Source organism: Medicago truncatula, chromosome 1 (genome assembly GCF_003473485.1).
Source record: "Medicago truncatula cultivar Jemalong A17 chromosome 1, MtrunA17r5.0-ANR, whole genome shotgun sequence".
Classification (NCBI taxonomy): domain Eukaryota; kingdom Viridiplantae; phylum Streptophyta; class Magnoliopsida; order Fabales; family Fabaceae; genus Medicago; species Medicago truncatula.
The window spans coordinates 18,016,778-18,031,286 of record NC_053042.1 but is presented as its reverse complement, the minus strand read 5'-3'; the positions used below and the strand labels follow the sequence as shown (position 1 = coordinate 18,031,286).

The 14,509-nt window shown below is 34.6% G+C and overlaps 3 protein-coding genes across 3 annotated transcripts; 1 reads left to right on the top strand and 2 right to left on the bottom strand.

The window, feature by feature from the left end:
• Positions 1-1,451: 1,451 nt before the first annotated feature.
• On the top strand, positions 1,452-7,111 carry LOC25483065 (ankyrin repeat domain-containing protein 13C-B). The gene is made up of 3 exons (XM_013611710.3): positions 1,452-1,879; positions 2,036-3,817; positions 6,441-7,111. Exons 2-3 carry the CDS (start codon positions 2,207-2,209, stop codon positions 6,780-6,782), a joined length of 1,953 nt encoding a protein of 650 aa, XP_013467164.1. The 5' UTR covers positions 1,452-1,879; positions 2,036-2,206; the 3' UTR covers positions 6,783-7,111.
• A 1,092-nt stretch (positions 7,112-8,203) lies between these two features.
• LOC25483064 (eukaryotic initiation factor 4A-6) lies at positions 8,204-9,540 on the bottom strand. Its single transcript, XM_024774753.1, has 3 exons — positions 9,243-9,540; positions 9,028-9,164; positions 8,204-8,857 (listed from the first exon to the last, which is right to left on the bottom strand). Exons 1-3 carry the CDS (start codon positions 9,451-9,453, stop codon positions 8,204-8,206), a joined length of 1,002 nt encoding a protein of 333 aa, XP_024630521.1. The 5' UTR covers positions 9,454-9,540.
• A 3,005-nt stretch (positions 9,541-12,545) lies between these two features.
• On the bottom strand, positions 12,546-13,314 carry LOC112418537 (uncharacterized). The gene is made up of 2 exons (XM_024774925.1): positions 13,282-13,314; positions 12,546-13,175 (listed from the first exon to the last, which is right to left on the bottom strand). Exons 1-2 carry the CDS (start codon positions 13,312-13,314, stop codon positions 12,546-12,548), a joined length of 663 nt encoding a protein of 220 aa, XP_024630693.1.
• Between the last annotated feature and the right edge of the window lie 1,195 nt (positions 13,315-14,509).

Below are 14,509 nucleotides of genomic sequence, written 5' to 3'. Positions count from 1 at the left end.
TAAACAATGAACTGATTTTTTTTCTTATGAAATGGTGTTCTATAAAATATAAATATTGATAAATAGTTATTTATTTCATAAAAAATGATCGTTAATTTATAAAATTATGAAGAAAAAATACAGGTACATCTCATTTTGTGAGTGTACGGTATAAGTTCTCATTTTTTAATACTCTTTTATTTTTCTTTAAGAAGGTATGGTTAATACTCCATAACCCCACTCACTATTTTTCACCTACGGACTATTTCACCATGTAACCTTTCCAATATTTTAAAAGACAACAAAACAAAATGAAAGAACCTTAAAACATGATTAGATATCAACGTACTTCATTAATTAATTATTTATTGAATCGTACATACATAGTTATTTACCATAAGAAAATAGGAAAGCAGGCACACCTACTTTTCTCAATCACATGCATATCTTACCCTTTTTCATTTCATCATTTCTATCAAATGGACCCTTCCTTCCTTCTCTGTCTCACTTTTCCTTTACCTTCTTCTCATCCAACATCACATTTTTTTTCCACATAAAATTTCATCACCAAAAGTTACAAATCCCTTTTCTTCCTTATTATCACATTTTCTCCTTAATTAGAAAAAAAGTGTTACAAATATATGCTCTAAAAATGTTACATCAACAAGTCACATCCATGTACATTTACTTATCTTACCTTTCTAGTGAATTTTGTTACTCTTAAAAAAGTAAAAAAAGACTTAAATATACTTTTTCTTGACGCATTAAATATACCTTTAGATGTATAAAAAAATGTACATTTTTTAATTTTTAATTTTTCTATCTATTTTGTTTTCGACTTTGCTAACACATGTTTCCAAAAGGAGCAATTTTGCTTTTATATAAATAAATTTCTTGACTTTTAAAACATTGAGTGAATGGCTTTTAAGACAATATTACTATGTTAGACGAGTTAGGTCTCCTCCGAGCTCACTAAAATACGAATACGTCTCAAAATCTATAATGTTGACATAAATTTAAAAATGAAAATGTTAACGAGTGCTTCAGGCTCTCTTTAAGTACTTTAAAAGGTCAGTTTTTAACAAAAAATTGTATATTAAATACATTAAAAATTATAATAGTTGACTTTTTAAAAAAATAATTATTAAATTTAGAATAGTTAAAGAGTGCACCAAAACACTCGTTAACAAAATCCATTTAAAATATATATTGAATAAAATGATATTAAGCAGTGTAACATTCAAATTTAATCCATCTTATATATATCAAATTTGAGGGCGGCTTTGAATTGTGTTTCAATTTATAATTTTCTATAATTGACTTAGAAAATTCTTCTAAATTGGTCCTATTATTTTTGTTGAATAATCAATCAAATCTTTAACAATGGTCTTAGACAAACCAAACACGACATGAATTAGATTATGTAGACCTTGACGCCACCACAATATTCTTTTCTTTCCTTTCCTCTCAAACAAATTATCTTTTAACTGTCTTTCACTTTGTGTTCTTTTCTTTATCCATTTTTAGTAATACCTTTTCCAACATTCACAACTTCTTCCCCTTTCTTTCTTCCTTTGGTGGGGTTTCTCTCTTTTCTTTTCATAGATCTCTCTCTCTCTCTCAAACACTTTCTTTCTTTCTTGTGTCTTGTGTTTTCCAATTTCCCTTTTTTAATTTATTTATTATTTAATAATAATATTCATGATTATTTTATTATAGTATATTTTGTTCACACATTCATATGCATGTTCTCTCCATGCTTGTCTGATCTGGATTGGATCACAAGGATCTTTGCTATTTTCCCTTTTTGTTTTCTACTTCAAAGGTTATACATACTAGTGGGGTTTATTCAATAATCCCTTGATTTTTGGGTATTAATCATTTCATTGGACAAACCAAGGTTAGTAACTTATACTTTATAGTTTATACAATATCCCTTGATCTGTGACCCCACTTGATACTTTTCTTTCTTTTTTTGATTTTCTGTTATGCTTTTTTGATTCTCATTCTAAATTGCTAAATGGGTCATTTTGGTTTTGTGTTTATTTGGTCTTAGGGATAGGTACCTTTTTCAGTGCTGGTTGGATTATTCTGCAAGTTTGTGGTGACCCTATTGGATAAAGTTTTGATTTTTAATGCTAGTTTGTGATTGTGATTGTGTTTGTTAGTGTTGGTTGGTGTTGTGTTGTGTTCTGTTGCATCCATCCATCCCTTGTGCTGTTTAGGTATGGCAGGGATTGATGTTGCAAAGTTTGGTCATAGTCCTGTTCATAAGGCTGTGATTTTGAAGGATTATGGTGAGCTTAAGAGGATACTTGGGGGTTTACCTAAGCTGTGTAATGTGGGTGAGATTCGTACGGAAGCGGTTTCAATTTTAGAGGAAGAGAAGGCTGATGCAATCTCTGCTGTGATTGATAGGCGTGATGTGCCGAATCGTGATACTCCTCTTCACTTGGCTGTTAAATTAGGGGATGAAGCGGCTGCTGAAATGCTTATGGTTGTTGGTGCTGATTGGAGTTTGCAGAATGAACAAGGGTGGAGTGCTCTTCAAGAAGCTATTTGCAGTCGAGAAGAGCGTATTGCCAAGATCATAATTAAGCATTATCAGCCTCTGGCTTGGGCGAAATGGTGTAGAAGGTTGCCTCGTTTGGTAGCGACGATGCGGAGGATGAGAGACTTTTATATGGAGATAAATTTCAATTTCGAGAGTTCTGTTATACCTTTCATTTCAAGGATTGCACCTTCAGACACTTACAAGATTTGGAAAAGGGGTGCGAATCTAAGGGCTGACATGACTTTGGCTGGTTTCGATGGTTTTAGAATTCAGAGATCAGATCAAAGTGTTCTTTTTCTTGGTGATGGTTCAGAGGATGGGAAAGTCCAGCCGGGATCACTCTGCATGATCTCACACAAGGAAAAGGAGGTACTTAATGCTCTAGACGATGCTGCCTTTGCGGCAAATGATGAAGAAGTTCAGCAAGAAGTGGCTGCAATGTCTAAAACAAATATATTTAGGCCTGGTATTGATGTTACTCAAGCAGTTCTTTTGCCTCAGTTAACTTGGAGGCGCCAGGAGAAAACAGAAATGGTAGGATCTTGGAAAGCTAAGGTGTATGATATGCACAATGTTGTTGTAAGTATAAAATCTAGAGGAGTTCCTGGAGCTATGACAGATGATGAGTTATTCTCGTCCTGCAATGGAAATGAAACCGAGAGTGAAGAACTTAACGATATTTTGACCGAAGATGAAAGAAGGCAATTGGAGGATGCACTTAAGCTGGATTCGTCAGACCTGAACAATGATAGTGATGAGGGGATCATTGCTCATCGTCCAAGCTTTAGAGACATTCCTATTGAAGATGCTAACGGTAGCAATAGTGGAGAAAATAAGCTGGAAAAGAAAGGATGGTTTGGTGGATGGAGAAAAAAAGATTATAAACATGAAGCATCGTCAAAGAAGATTACGCCACCAAGAAGTTCTCTTTGCGTAGAAGAAAAGGTGAGCGATTTATTGGGAGATTCTCCCTCAAGTTATCAGATTAAGCCAGGTAGACATTCTGTTGAGGTCGTTGCGAGGGGTGATGAGCAGCGGAGGAAAAAAGATGCCAAAGCTTCTTCTGTAAATTCTGATAGCAGCAGAAGTCGTCATAAGGATGGAAGTCGTGAAAATGAATATAAGAAAGGGTTGAGGCCTATTCTTTGGCTTTCGCCAAACTTTCCATTAAAAATTGAAGAACTCTTGCCATTGCTTGACATTGTTGCAAACAAAGTTAAAGCAATTCGTCGATTAAGAGAATTACTTACAACAAAACTTCCAATGGGAACTTTTCCTGTTAAGGTCAGTGCTTGCTCATCATCTTCATCTTCATTTTAATAACTGTCGGCTAAAAATATGAATTTTCTGGGTATATGTCAAATTCTTAAATTCTTGTGATTTTTGCTTTCTTAAAAACTTTCCCAACTATACTCTTGCTTGTTACCCTACCTATGCTGTAACATGCATGTTATGAACCAGCATGGTTACCAGACACAACATCGACTCGTTAGCCCCGATAATAATTTGATAAAATGATAGTAATTGAATATAATTAATCATGTTTCGGTGTCAGATGCTGACACGACCACCTTAATCTGAAGTGCCGGTGCTACATATCATGCATGTCATGTATTGGCCTATGGATTTGGAACATGTGGGTAAAAGGGATAGATAACAAGAAATAGACAGAGAAAAGGGGTAAGGGAGAAGATAACAATACTATGAGGAACATAATAGAAGAGTAGGTGTGTTTTTGGGATAAATATCTGATCTGAAAATAGAACAGTGATGTTCAATTCAATATCAAATTCAAGTCTACAAATCATCACTCTTCGGTCTCTGAGCTGAAGATAGAATAGTGATGTGCAACATCCTCACCTTTACCACTTTTAGCTTATGTCCTTGCTGGCTCTTTCCTACCCAACATGTAGCACCAATGTTTTATGGCTATGCGGTAAAATTAGTGGTTTTTTTTAATCATGGATACCGCTTGAAACATTCCTCCATTTCATCTGATTAGCTTGAATTTTATGGCTGCATCTCCTTAATAAGCCTAAATAGAGAAAATTTGAAATTAATACATTATTTTGTATAACTTATAATCCCTACATTTGTATTTAATATTCCATCATTCCTGTCTCACTTGCAACTAATTATAATTAGATAGAATCCTGAGTTTTACCTTATCAAAAAAGGGGGTTGAACAGAAAAGCAATTGTTTTCTGAGACTTAGTAATGTTTAAGATTGAATCAATCTATTGCAATTTCCTCTTTTCTGCTGACTGCTTAGCTCATATCTAGTTAATGACCCCTATGGAATTTTTTTTTTTGTTTCTTTTGTATTTTTGGATACAAGGGAAATAGTATTTCTACTTAATCCAGAATATTCATTTGTCCACTACTCTTCTTACTTCAGAATATTGTCTGGATTAAAAATGAATTATTAATCCAGAATATTCATTTGTCCACTAATCTTCCACTTATTACCTAAATTTTTGGTACTTCGTCGTATTGGTTCTTTTCCTGCTGTTTCTTGTTTGCATTGAAAGATGTCTTATCTTCTATCCATGTTTGCCTCTCCTTTTCTTCTTCTGAAACAACTTTTTTTATAAGATAGATATATTCTAGGGTATTTTGTAATGTAAAGGTATGACATTTGTATTATTCTTTCTGTAGTTCTTTTTCATATAGAGGAGTGTGCTTTAAGAGGTAGCTATTTTATCTCTAGCAGTGATTGAAGTTTCTTTCTTGTAGTGAGAAAGAATATCTCATTTTTACAAAGTGTTTCAGAAAACCAAAAGTCGTGAATGAATGGAAAACCTAAGAGCTTATTACATTAACAACAAATAATTGTTTTTTTATTGCTTTAAATATTTGGATTGCAAAAGTCTCCGTGTCACTTTTATATGGTGCTACATCTACTTACCTTTCCTGGATTCGGTAGCTTCTTGCGCTGTTGCTCATTAAGGATAATAAGTGAACTTTTAATGACTTGTACAGCAAAGATAAGCTCCTCTATTCAATTAATACCACATTATAACTTATAATTCATTATTTCAATGCAAAAATATACCTTTTATTTCTCAAGTATAGGTTTGAGTTTTTGTCAAAAAAAAGTATAGGTATTAGTTTTGCTTTAGGACTGTTCTTTCTTCAAATCCTTCCTATACATTCTAGGGTTTTCTATCTTGCCCTTGTGATTGTATTTCGTTTTCAGCGACCATTTAGTGATTTGTAAGTTTGGTTTAAGAAAGTTGTTATTTGAAGAGATTATGTAAGTATTCCCTATTTTCATGTATATACCTCTGATGCTATTAGATAGATATAGGCTAGATTTAACGTATATCTCTGATGCTATTAGATAGATATAGGCTACATTTAATCCCTATAATTTTGGAATTTCCTTTATACCGTTCTTCATTATTATAAATACAAGATGCCTAGAGCTAATAATTCAAGCTATTCAGCATCGAAACCTTATTCTCAAGTCTACTTATTGCTGTTCTCTCCATCTTTTTATCTATTTTACCATAAAGATATATACTACACATGACAATCCCAAACTTATTTATGTCAATAATCAGAAACTTTGTTGGAAACAGTTGTCCAGGTTCTCTAGAAATTAGTATCATTGAATGATAAAAAAAACTTGTATGCCATCATACTTTTCACATACATCTCCTGGATCCTTCAATTCTTTGGGCTAGCTAAGTCTTTGACCAATACTCTGATGTGGATTACTTTGTTTTGTTCAACTATTTATCATTCATTTCTTAAACTCTGCTTCCGATGCATTTTTCCATGTGGTGGAGGGTTTTAAAACACCATAGGATTGCCCTCTTTCTGGGTTTTTTCACTGTTATATGTTTTTCCATATCTTTCTTTATAGGTGATTTTAAACTCATTACTCTTTCTGCATATTCAGGTTGCCATTCCGGTGGTTCCCACCATCAGAGTACTGGTCACTTTTACAAAGTTTGAAGAACTTCAGCCATTAGATGAATTCGCAACACCGCCGACAAGTCCATCCATGTCAGGCGAAGAGAGCCCTGCAGCGACAAATTTCTCGGCTTCATCTTGGTTTCAGTGGATAAAGGCTCCATACCGCCCTAGTTCATCTGCGGCAGGTTCCAGCAGTAGTAGGATAGAAAATATTCCAGACCCGTTCGCAATTCCACCAGATTATACTTGGGTCACTGCTGAAGAAAAGAAGAAAAAGATGCAAGAGAAGAACAAATCAAAGAAAGGGAAAAGTCATAAACAATGATCTCACTTCACTTCAGGTGCCATTGAATTAGGAGCTTCCATATTTGTTTGGAAAAAGTTATAAAGCTAGGATTTGATTCTCCAATGGTGTTGTGCTGCAGCATAAAAGGGATGAAACATTGTGGTTCTTGCAATAATTGTTGATTATGTTTCAAATATATATGTGCAAACCCATTAACTCAACTATAGTTGCAATCACATTAAGCAAATATTTCATCAACATGATTAGAGTTTGAATTCAAGTTGTTTGATTATATTAATTATAATGATTTCCCTTGATTTTATTGTTGTAAATATATTGAAATTATTGTTAACTAGCTTTGGGATTTATCTTTGTTTATTTTTTACAATAGGATTTATTGTAGCTTGTTTTAATCGTCGTCCTCGTCGTCGAAAGACAGGCTAAGTGTTGATAATGTCGATAAAGATATTGCGTTTAAGTGTTGATAATGTATGTGCTTGATTTAGATGATGTATCACTAAGTCGGGCTAAGTGTCTCATGGCCAAGAATGAAGATTCTTGGTTGTGGCATAGACGACTTAGTCATGTTCACTTTGATTTGCTAAATAAAGTATTGTCCAAGGATCTGGTAATTGGATTTCCTAAATGAAATTTGAAAAGAACAAATTGTGTGATGCTTGCCAAAAAGGGAAGCAAACCAGAGTGTCTTTTAAACCGAAAAATATTGTTTCAACCTCAAAACCTCTAGAACTTCACCTTGATCTAGGTGGCAACTACTACCCTTTTGTCATTGTTGATGATTACTCTTGATTCAGTTGGACTTATTCTTGTCTAGCAAAGATGATACCTTTATTCTTGTCTAGCCGGTGACAATTCATCCAAAACCAAATTTCCTTGAAAAAATGTCCCTTAAAAGTGATCATGCCTTTCAATCTCTTTGTAGGGCTTATGTTTAACAAGTAAATTGCAATAGATGCTGCTTCTCCCCATTAGAACTTAGGAAAATTCTTACATTCCATCATGCTTCTCACCATTCATGATACTTATGTTCTTTCTTTCTGTTGTACCATTATGCAGAGGAGTATATGAAGGTGTTGCTTCATGCATGATTCCTTCTTCTTCACAAAGTGACTTGAATTCAGTTTAATACATGTTCATTAAATTAAATTTTAACCAATCTCGACTATTGATTTAGATTGGATAGTCAAATATGAATTTGTGCGTCACATATTACTTGCTTCTCAGCCATCCTTCATTCGTTTAGTTGGTACTTAGCAGGTTTTCACATGACCAATTTTAGGGAAAACTTGTTCAAAGAGAGCAAAGTTGCACTACCTCACATAAAGTTGAAATTTTGAAGCAAAAAGTAAATAAGTATATGGCACATAGATATTACATCTTTAATATCTTGATTTGAATTCTTGTATCAGTATCTTTACATAAGAACAAAAATGAACTCATCAGAGCAACTCATCAAAATTATATGGCAGCTCCTCTATAACCATATTGTAGAATTTCTGAATATCTATGATCATTGTAGCCTCATCCTTTGTCATAAAGTTTATAGCAACACATCTTCCAAATTGCCCACTCCGGCGGCCTATACGATAAAGATAGTTTTCAGGCGCAGCTGGGAGATCATAGTTTACGATCAGAGATACTTTATGCACATCTGTACCACAAACCAAGGGGTCTGTGGTAATGAGAACATGAGGAGAGCCAGACTGGGAAAAGAACTCGCGCACAATGATATCCCTAGTGTTCTGGTCCATGTCACTCTGGATGACTGACACTTTATGATCTCTGCTTTGCATCTTGTCCGTGAGCCAATCCACTTTGCACCTGGTATCCACAAAGACAATACAATGAGTGATCGATTTAGCTTTAACGGTCAGCTCAAAGATGTCGCATAGTGTCTCTAGCTTCCACTCTTCCTTCTCAACATCGACATAAAACTGCTTGATACCCTCAAGGGTCAGCTCATCAGGCTTTGCCTGAATTGTCACAGGCTTTTTCATGAACTTCCTAGTAATCTCAAGGGCTTCAGGTGGCATTGTAGCAGAGATTACTCCAACCTGAATTTTGCATGGTAGTAGCTTGAAGATTTCATCGATCTGCAACACCAATCAAAATTTTCATAAAGTCAGCAAGTAAAAGTCTCTCTTTTTCTTACATTTTGTTTACAAAAAAGGAAATTCATGCTTTGAAAGTTCAAACTGTTAAGATGTGTATATAAACAATGGAATTAGTAAATAAAAAAATGGAAATCAAGCATGTCACAAACCTTATCCTTGAAACCAAGTGAAAGCATTTGATCAACCTCATCCATAACAAACATCTTTATGCAATCTAGGCGAGTACGCCCCCTCTGCAGCATGTCATACACACACCTCGGAGTACCAACAATAATGTGAACACCACCTTTGAAAATGAATTGACCATCCATGTCAATGATGTCATACACATTCGAAGTACCTTCAACAATGTAACTGTTATAACCAACTTTGAGAAAGCGCTGACGATCCTCCTTCGGAACACTTGTCCCCCCGACACATGCATGAATCTTTACACCATGGAATCTACCAAGATCTTGCATAACCTCCTTAATCTGTAAAACCAGCTCCATGGTTGGGGCCAAAACCAAAGCCTGGCAATGAACCAATCCATAATCAAGCTTCTTCAGAATTCCAATACAGAATGTTTCTAACATCCCAGTTCCATATGGATCTTGTAGAATCACACCCAAACCTTCACAGAAAGGAGCAATTACCCTTTGCTGGATTGAAGAGGGCCTCCCAAAACCTTCAGAAACAGAATAAAAAACATCACACACTGATTTTGTGAAAACTGTGTAGCAAGAATAGCATATATTGTTTTGAAAAACATCACATACATGATTATATGTTCTATTCAAGTTAGTAAATAATTTTGAAACACAAATATATATTTAAAATATAAAAACTGCATTGAATATTGAGACACAGACGACAAGGGAAAAAAACCCTAAAGAGCTCCCTCATAAGTAATAGTTAAACTGCATGCAAATCCTCCCATACCGTGTGAAACATATAAGAAAAAGTTAGAAAAAAATCTAACGATAAAATATAAAGCATAACGATAATAATATAAAGCATGCAAAGAAAATATCTACCGATAAAGCTAATGAAGTTATGGATGTATAACAGAGTAAGTCGACGACGAAAACATACCTTGAGAGTGAGTCGACGAAGACATTGATAAAACTAAACAAACAAAAGACACGATGAGAAATTCGAGTGAGGGAGAGATCGATCAATATTAATGAATACTATAGGGTTTCGTATTCGAGTTTTATCTATGAGTATACTTATTATATACTACTAATAAATGGGCCTTTTTTTAGGGAATAATTGGGTTTTATGTGTAGCATACTTTTTACTTATTTAATATGCCTAAATTATCCTAATTTTTTTTTAAGGAAAATTATCATAAATTTTATTATTAAATTTATTATTTAAACTATCGTACTTAATTGTATCTTTATTGGCTAAGTTATCCTAATTTTTTTATTCTTAAATTTATTATTTAAAGTTTAAACATTGCCCTGATTTGAGCCGCAATGAATAGGTGTTAGGTGCATAGAACCATGCGCAGAGTGAGAGTTCAGGCACCAAGCGCCCACTTTCATGCGCCAGGTGCCTCAATGCAAATTCCTAGGCGCCTGACGCCCCATTTTGTGTGCCTGGGCGCATGTGAGTGCATTCGGTGCTGAAAATATATGTTTCTTCGCTTTTTGTTTGTTTCTATGTAAGATGTCTTGGAACTTGGGAACAAAATTCATCCCTCTGTAACGTCGTCTGAGACCTATTGAATCTTCATTCTTTCATCTCCCCAAGGATTTCACAAATCTTCAGATGTCTTGCTTTGCCTATATGCATTATTTCTTCATGAATTACAATAAAACATGCTAAAATTGCTATGTTTAGGGAAGAATAGAATTACATACTCCAATACATAAAACATTACAAATGTCCCGAAATAATAAGCAATTGATTTAATACTCCTATATTATGCTATTAAAACCTATTGAAAATGACTAAAAAAGACATGCTAAAAATAACGTAAGATGACATGTTATCATCTAGCATTAACCTCCAGACCATAATATATAGACTTAGGAGAAGGGATACATCTATTCCAGACATACTTGGTCTAAGACAACTACACAAAGTTTTGCCTTTTGAAACTATAGGCTTCCTTTAAAGTCAACTCCCTATTAGTAGTGTGTTGCCAAACTAACATATCTGCAGTATCAAAGCTAGGCAAGGTAACTTGAGAAACAAGGTTGCTCAGATTTGAGAAGAAAATGTTAGGTTCCTCTGCAATGTTCCACTAGAAATTAGCAATATAATTAATTACTAACTTTGATAGGGAGTAAACTGATTAGCTCAACATAAACTTTATACAATATGCTAAAGGTTCACCACACCATTGACTGAAGTTCACCTGCTGACCATTACCAATGAGCCAGTTTGAGTTGTTCATCACAGTTTGGTATTCAACTTTTATTCCCCTCCAAATGGAAGAAAACACATGATGGGAGATGCAACTAGTACCTCTAAAGACTCTACTTCTTAGCAAGATGGCCCATTGCTCAGCAGAGTTAAATAGCTCCCGACAAAATTTCAGATTAGTGGCCTCATTCAAACAAATTAAAGATTTACTCCTAAACCTCTTTCATCATAATCAGAACAGACTTTTCTTCAAGCAATTGTGACCATCTTTCTTTTAGAAATATCACTCCAGATAAAATTCTTGATCCATATTTCTAAGTCTATAACCAAAGAGACTGGCCAAGAGTAGATTATAGTATGAAGGAGCATGCTTTGGATTACAGTGACCAATTGGACCCTTCCAGCTATGGATAATAGGGAAGGCTTCCCAGATGCAAGCTTAGTCTTGACCTTATCAGCTATTTGCTGAAAATGGATCAGCTTAGGAGAAACAATGGTAGGGCACCTGAATACCTCTAGAGCCTAAGATTATATCCACTTCACCATCTTTAACAAGCTTATAAAATTTAATAATAATAATCAAATTATAATTCATATTTATTCATATAATATTAATAATAAATTTTAATTAACAACTACTTCAAGATAAGATCCGACCTGACATAATATATTTTTTAGGAGTATTATAGATGACCCTGTGGTTAATTCTTTTGTTTTTCGTAATGAGTCTGTAGAGTCGATTAATCACTTTTTTGTTAGATGTCATTTTTGATATCATGTGTGCTTAGGTGTTTGGGGTGAGAGTTTGCTTTACCTTCAAATTCAACGAGTATTCTTCGTATTCTGTTAGACTTAAGTGGGGAAAAAAAGGAGAGGTTAGGTTTCTTGTTAGGCTGGCAAAATGTTGTGTGGTCGTTGTGGAGATCCCGAAATACTTAGGTGAATATTTTCAATCTTAATTTGTCTTCCAACCTAGTGTATCCTCTGAAGAGTAAAAAAAGAAAGATTTGATACCTTGAATGGTCATAGCAACTATAGCCTTCTTAATATTTATTTTATATGAACGTATTTAAATAAGTGATTTGACCTATGACTAAATAAATTAATCTGCTAAAAGATCAATGGTATTAAATTTCATATTGTGGAATTTTTTTTCTTCTTCTGAACAAGCCAAAATATAATATATTAGATTACCGAAAGTGGTTCATCTCGCACAAGGTGTGCAAAAGAGAAGAGAACCACCCACCAAAATACAAAGATAAGTGTCTGATGTCAAAAAATAACATTACAAAAGATGACATAAATAAAGCTACACAAAACCACCCTTACAAAGTAAAGGATGTCGCCACCAGTCATTATAACTAAAAGCGAAAGTGGGCATATTTGCCTTTAGCCAAGAAAAAGACATAAGTTTGACGTTGCCTGCTAAATGATTCAAGTCAACATTCTTCCGGTTAAAGATCATGTTGTTTCTTTCCTTCCAAATAACCCATACACTAGCCATCCAGATTACTGGCAGAAAAGAATGTGTAGATCGCGGTAGCCCCGCCAAGTGACCAAACTGATGAAGATGAGCTCTAGCGACAGCTGGAGCAATAAAAGAAATGCCTAACCACTGATATATACGATGCCACACCATACCAAAATGATCACATCGAAAGAGAAGATGGTCTGCGGTCTCAGAAGAACCGCACCCACCTATACAAGAAGTGTCGTCATGATCAATGATTCTCATATGGAGGAGATTATCTTTAGTTGGAAGTCGATTGCGAAGGAAGGAAAACACAGAAACCTTCAGTGGGACTTGCTTCTGCCACACGTCATCAAACAAACCGTGCTCAGAAGGAACCTCCGCTGTCGTCAGATAATTATAAGTCCCCTTAACATAATAGCCGTTAATAGGGTCAAGAATCCACCACAACCTGTCATAAATATGGACCTGGAAAACAACATTACGCAACATAGACACACATTCAGATACCATTTCCTCCTCCCACGCCAACATACACCTCCTCAACACCCATGCTCCACCGCCATCAACTCACCCTCTCCTCACCATCTCCCGCACCGTCACCCATTTGTTGACTGTTAGATCAAAAGGCGAGGAAATTGCAACTGTAAAGGCACACCCCCACCCATTTATCTATCTAAAAATATGTGTTACCACCTCCACTGACCAGCCTACACACATTATCTTCAAACCAACTCCCCTCCACCAACCCCACACCGCGACGAATGCTAGAAACCATCCGCCATCACAAAGAACTATCTCTCCCACCCTCCTTCAACCACCCCCTTCCTCCCCATATCTAGCCTTTAATACTCGGTACCATAAACCCTCCTTATCAACCAACATCACTTCCCCAAAAGAGCTACATTAAATTCCCTCAGCTTCATGACACCTAGACCACCCTCCTCCCGTGATAAACAAACAGAGTCCCAATCCACCCAAACAATTTTCCTAAAATCCTCACCACCCCCCAAAAAAAACTTTTTAAATAAAGATTCGATAGAAGAAATTATACCTGTGGGTCTCATAAGTCCTAGCTCAACTAGTAAAAATGCCGAAATTGTTAGGCCAGACGTCATGACCGGGGTTCGAACCCCGATACCTCAACTTTGTGTGCGTGATTTATGATGGCAAAGCCATCTCGTCTATCTACCAAAAAAAAGAAATTATACATGTGAAAAATATTACTATATATATAATTAAAATCATAATTATATTATACTATAGTTTATAATAATAATTTAGATGTGCGAAGAATTACTGTCATGTAATAAATTCAAATCACCGAAGAAATTTACAAATTTATATTTTAAATCAAATCATAAAATCTTAGATTAATTAAGTAAACAATCCATATAAATATTCATAATTTTTTTTAGACCCTATAAAAGCAATCATACTTTTTAGTCCCCGTAATATTTTTCTTTAGCCTTGATGAATTTTTGTATGGGATAGTAAAAATGCAGGTACATGGCTATAGTTTGTAATAAATTAACCCTAAAATCTAATATAATAATAGTAATATACACTTTTTGTTACGATTTTAATTAGATAAAATAAATTACTAAAATATTTTTCAAATGAATAACTAAAATATTTTTATCAAAAAATATGTAAGATAGATTTTTTTTAGTTATACATAGTTTTTAGTCATTTAATTAATGAGATGAGATAAAAAGGTATTAACCGCAAGAGAATGAAAATCCAATATGATTTAGTAAGATTCTTTTTAAATTTTATTTTACTGAATGGGTTATTAAGAT

Coding starts and splice junctions, on each gene's coding strand:
- LOC25483065 (XM_013611710.3), top strand. CDS start 2,207: ATGGCAGGGATTGATGTTGCAAAGTTTGGTCATAGTCCTGTTCATAAG. Junction 3,818..6,440: donor TGGGAACTTTTCCTGTTAAG/GTCAGTGCTTGC, acceptor CTGCATATTCAG/GTTGCCATTCCGGTGGTTCC.
- LOC25483064 (XM_024774753.1), bottom strand. CDS start 9,453: ATGTTAGAAACATTCTGTATTGGAATTCTGAAGAAGCTTGATTATGGA. Junction 9,165..9,242: donor TCAGCGCTTTCTCAAAGTTG/GTTATAACAGTT, acceptor TCATTTTCAAAG/GTGGTGTTCACATTATTGTT. Junction 8,858..9,027: donor CACTTGGTTTCAAGGATAAG/GTTTGTGACATG, acceptor TTGGTGTTGCAG/ATCGATGAAATCTTCAAGCT.
- LOC112418537 (XM_024774925.1), bottom strand. CDS start 13,314: ATGGGTGACGGTGCGGGAGATGGTGAGGAGAGG. Junction 13,176..13,281: donor CGGGAGATGGTGAGGAGAGG/GTGAGTTGATGG, acceptor GTTGTTTTCCAG/GTCCATATTTATGACAGGTT.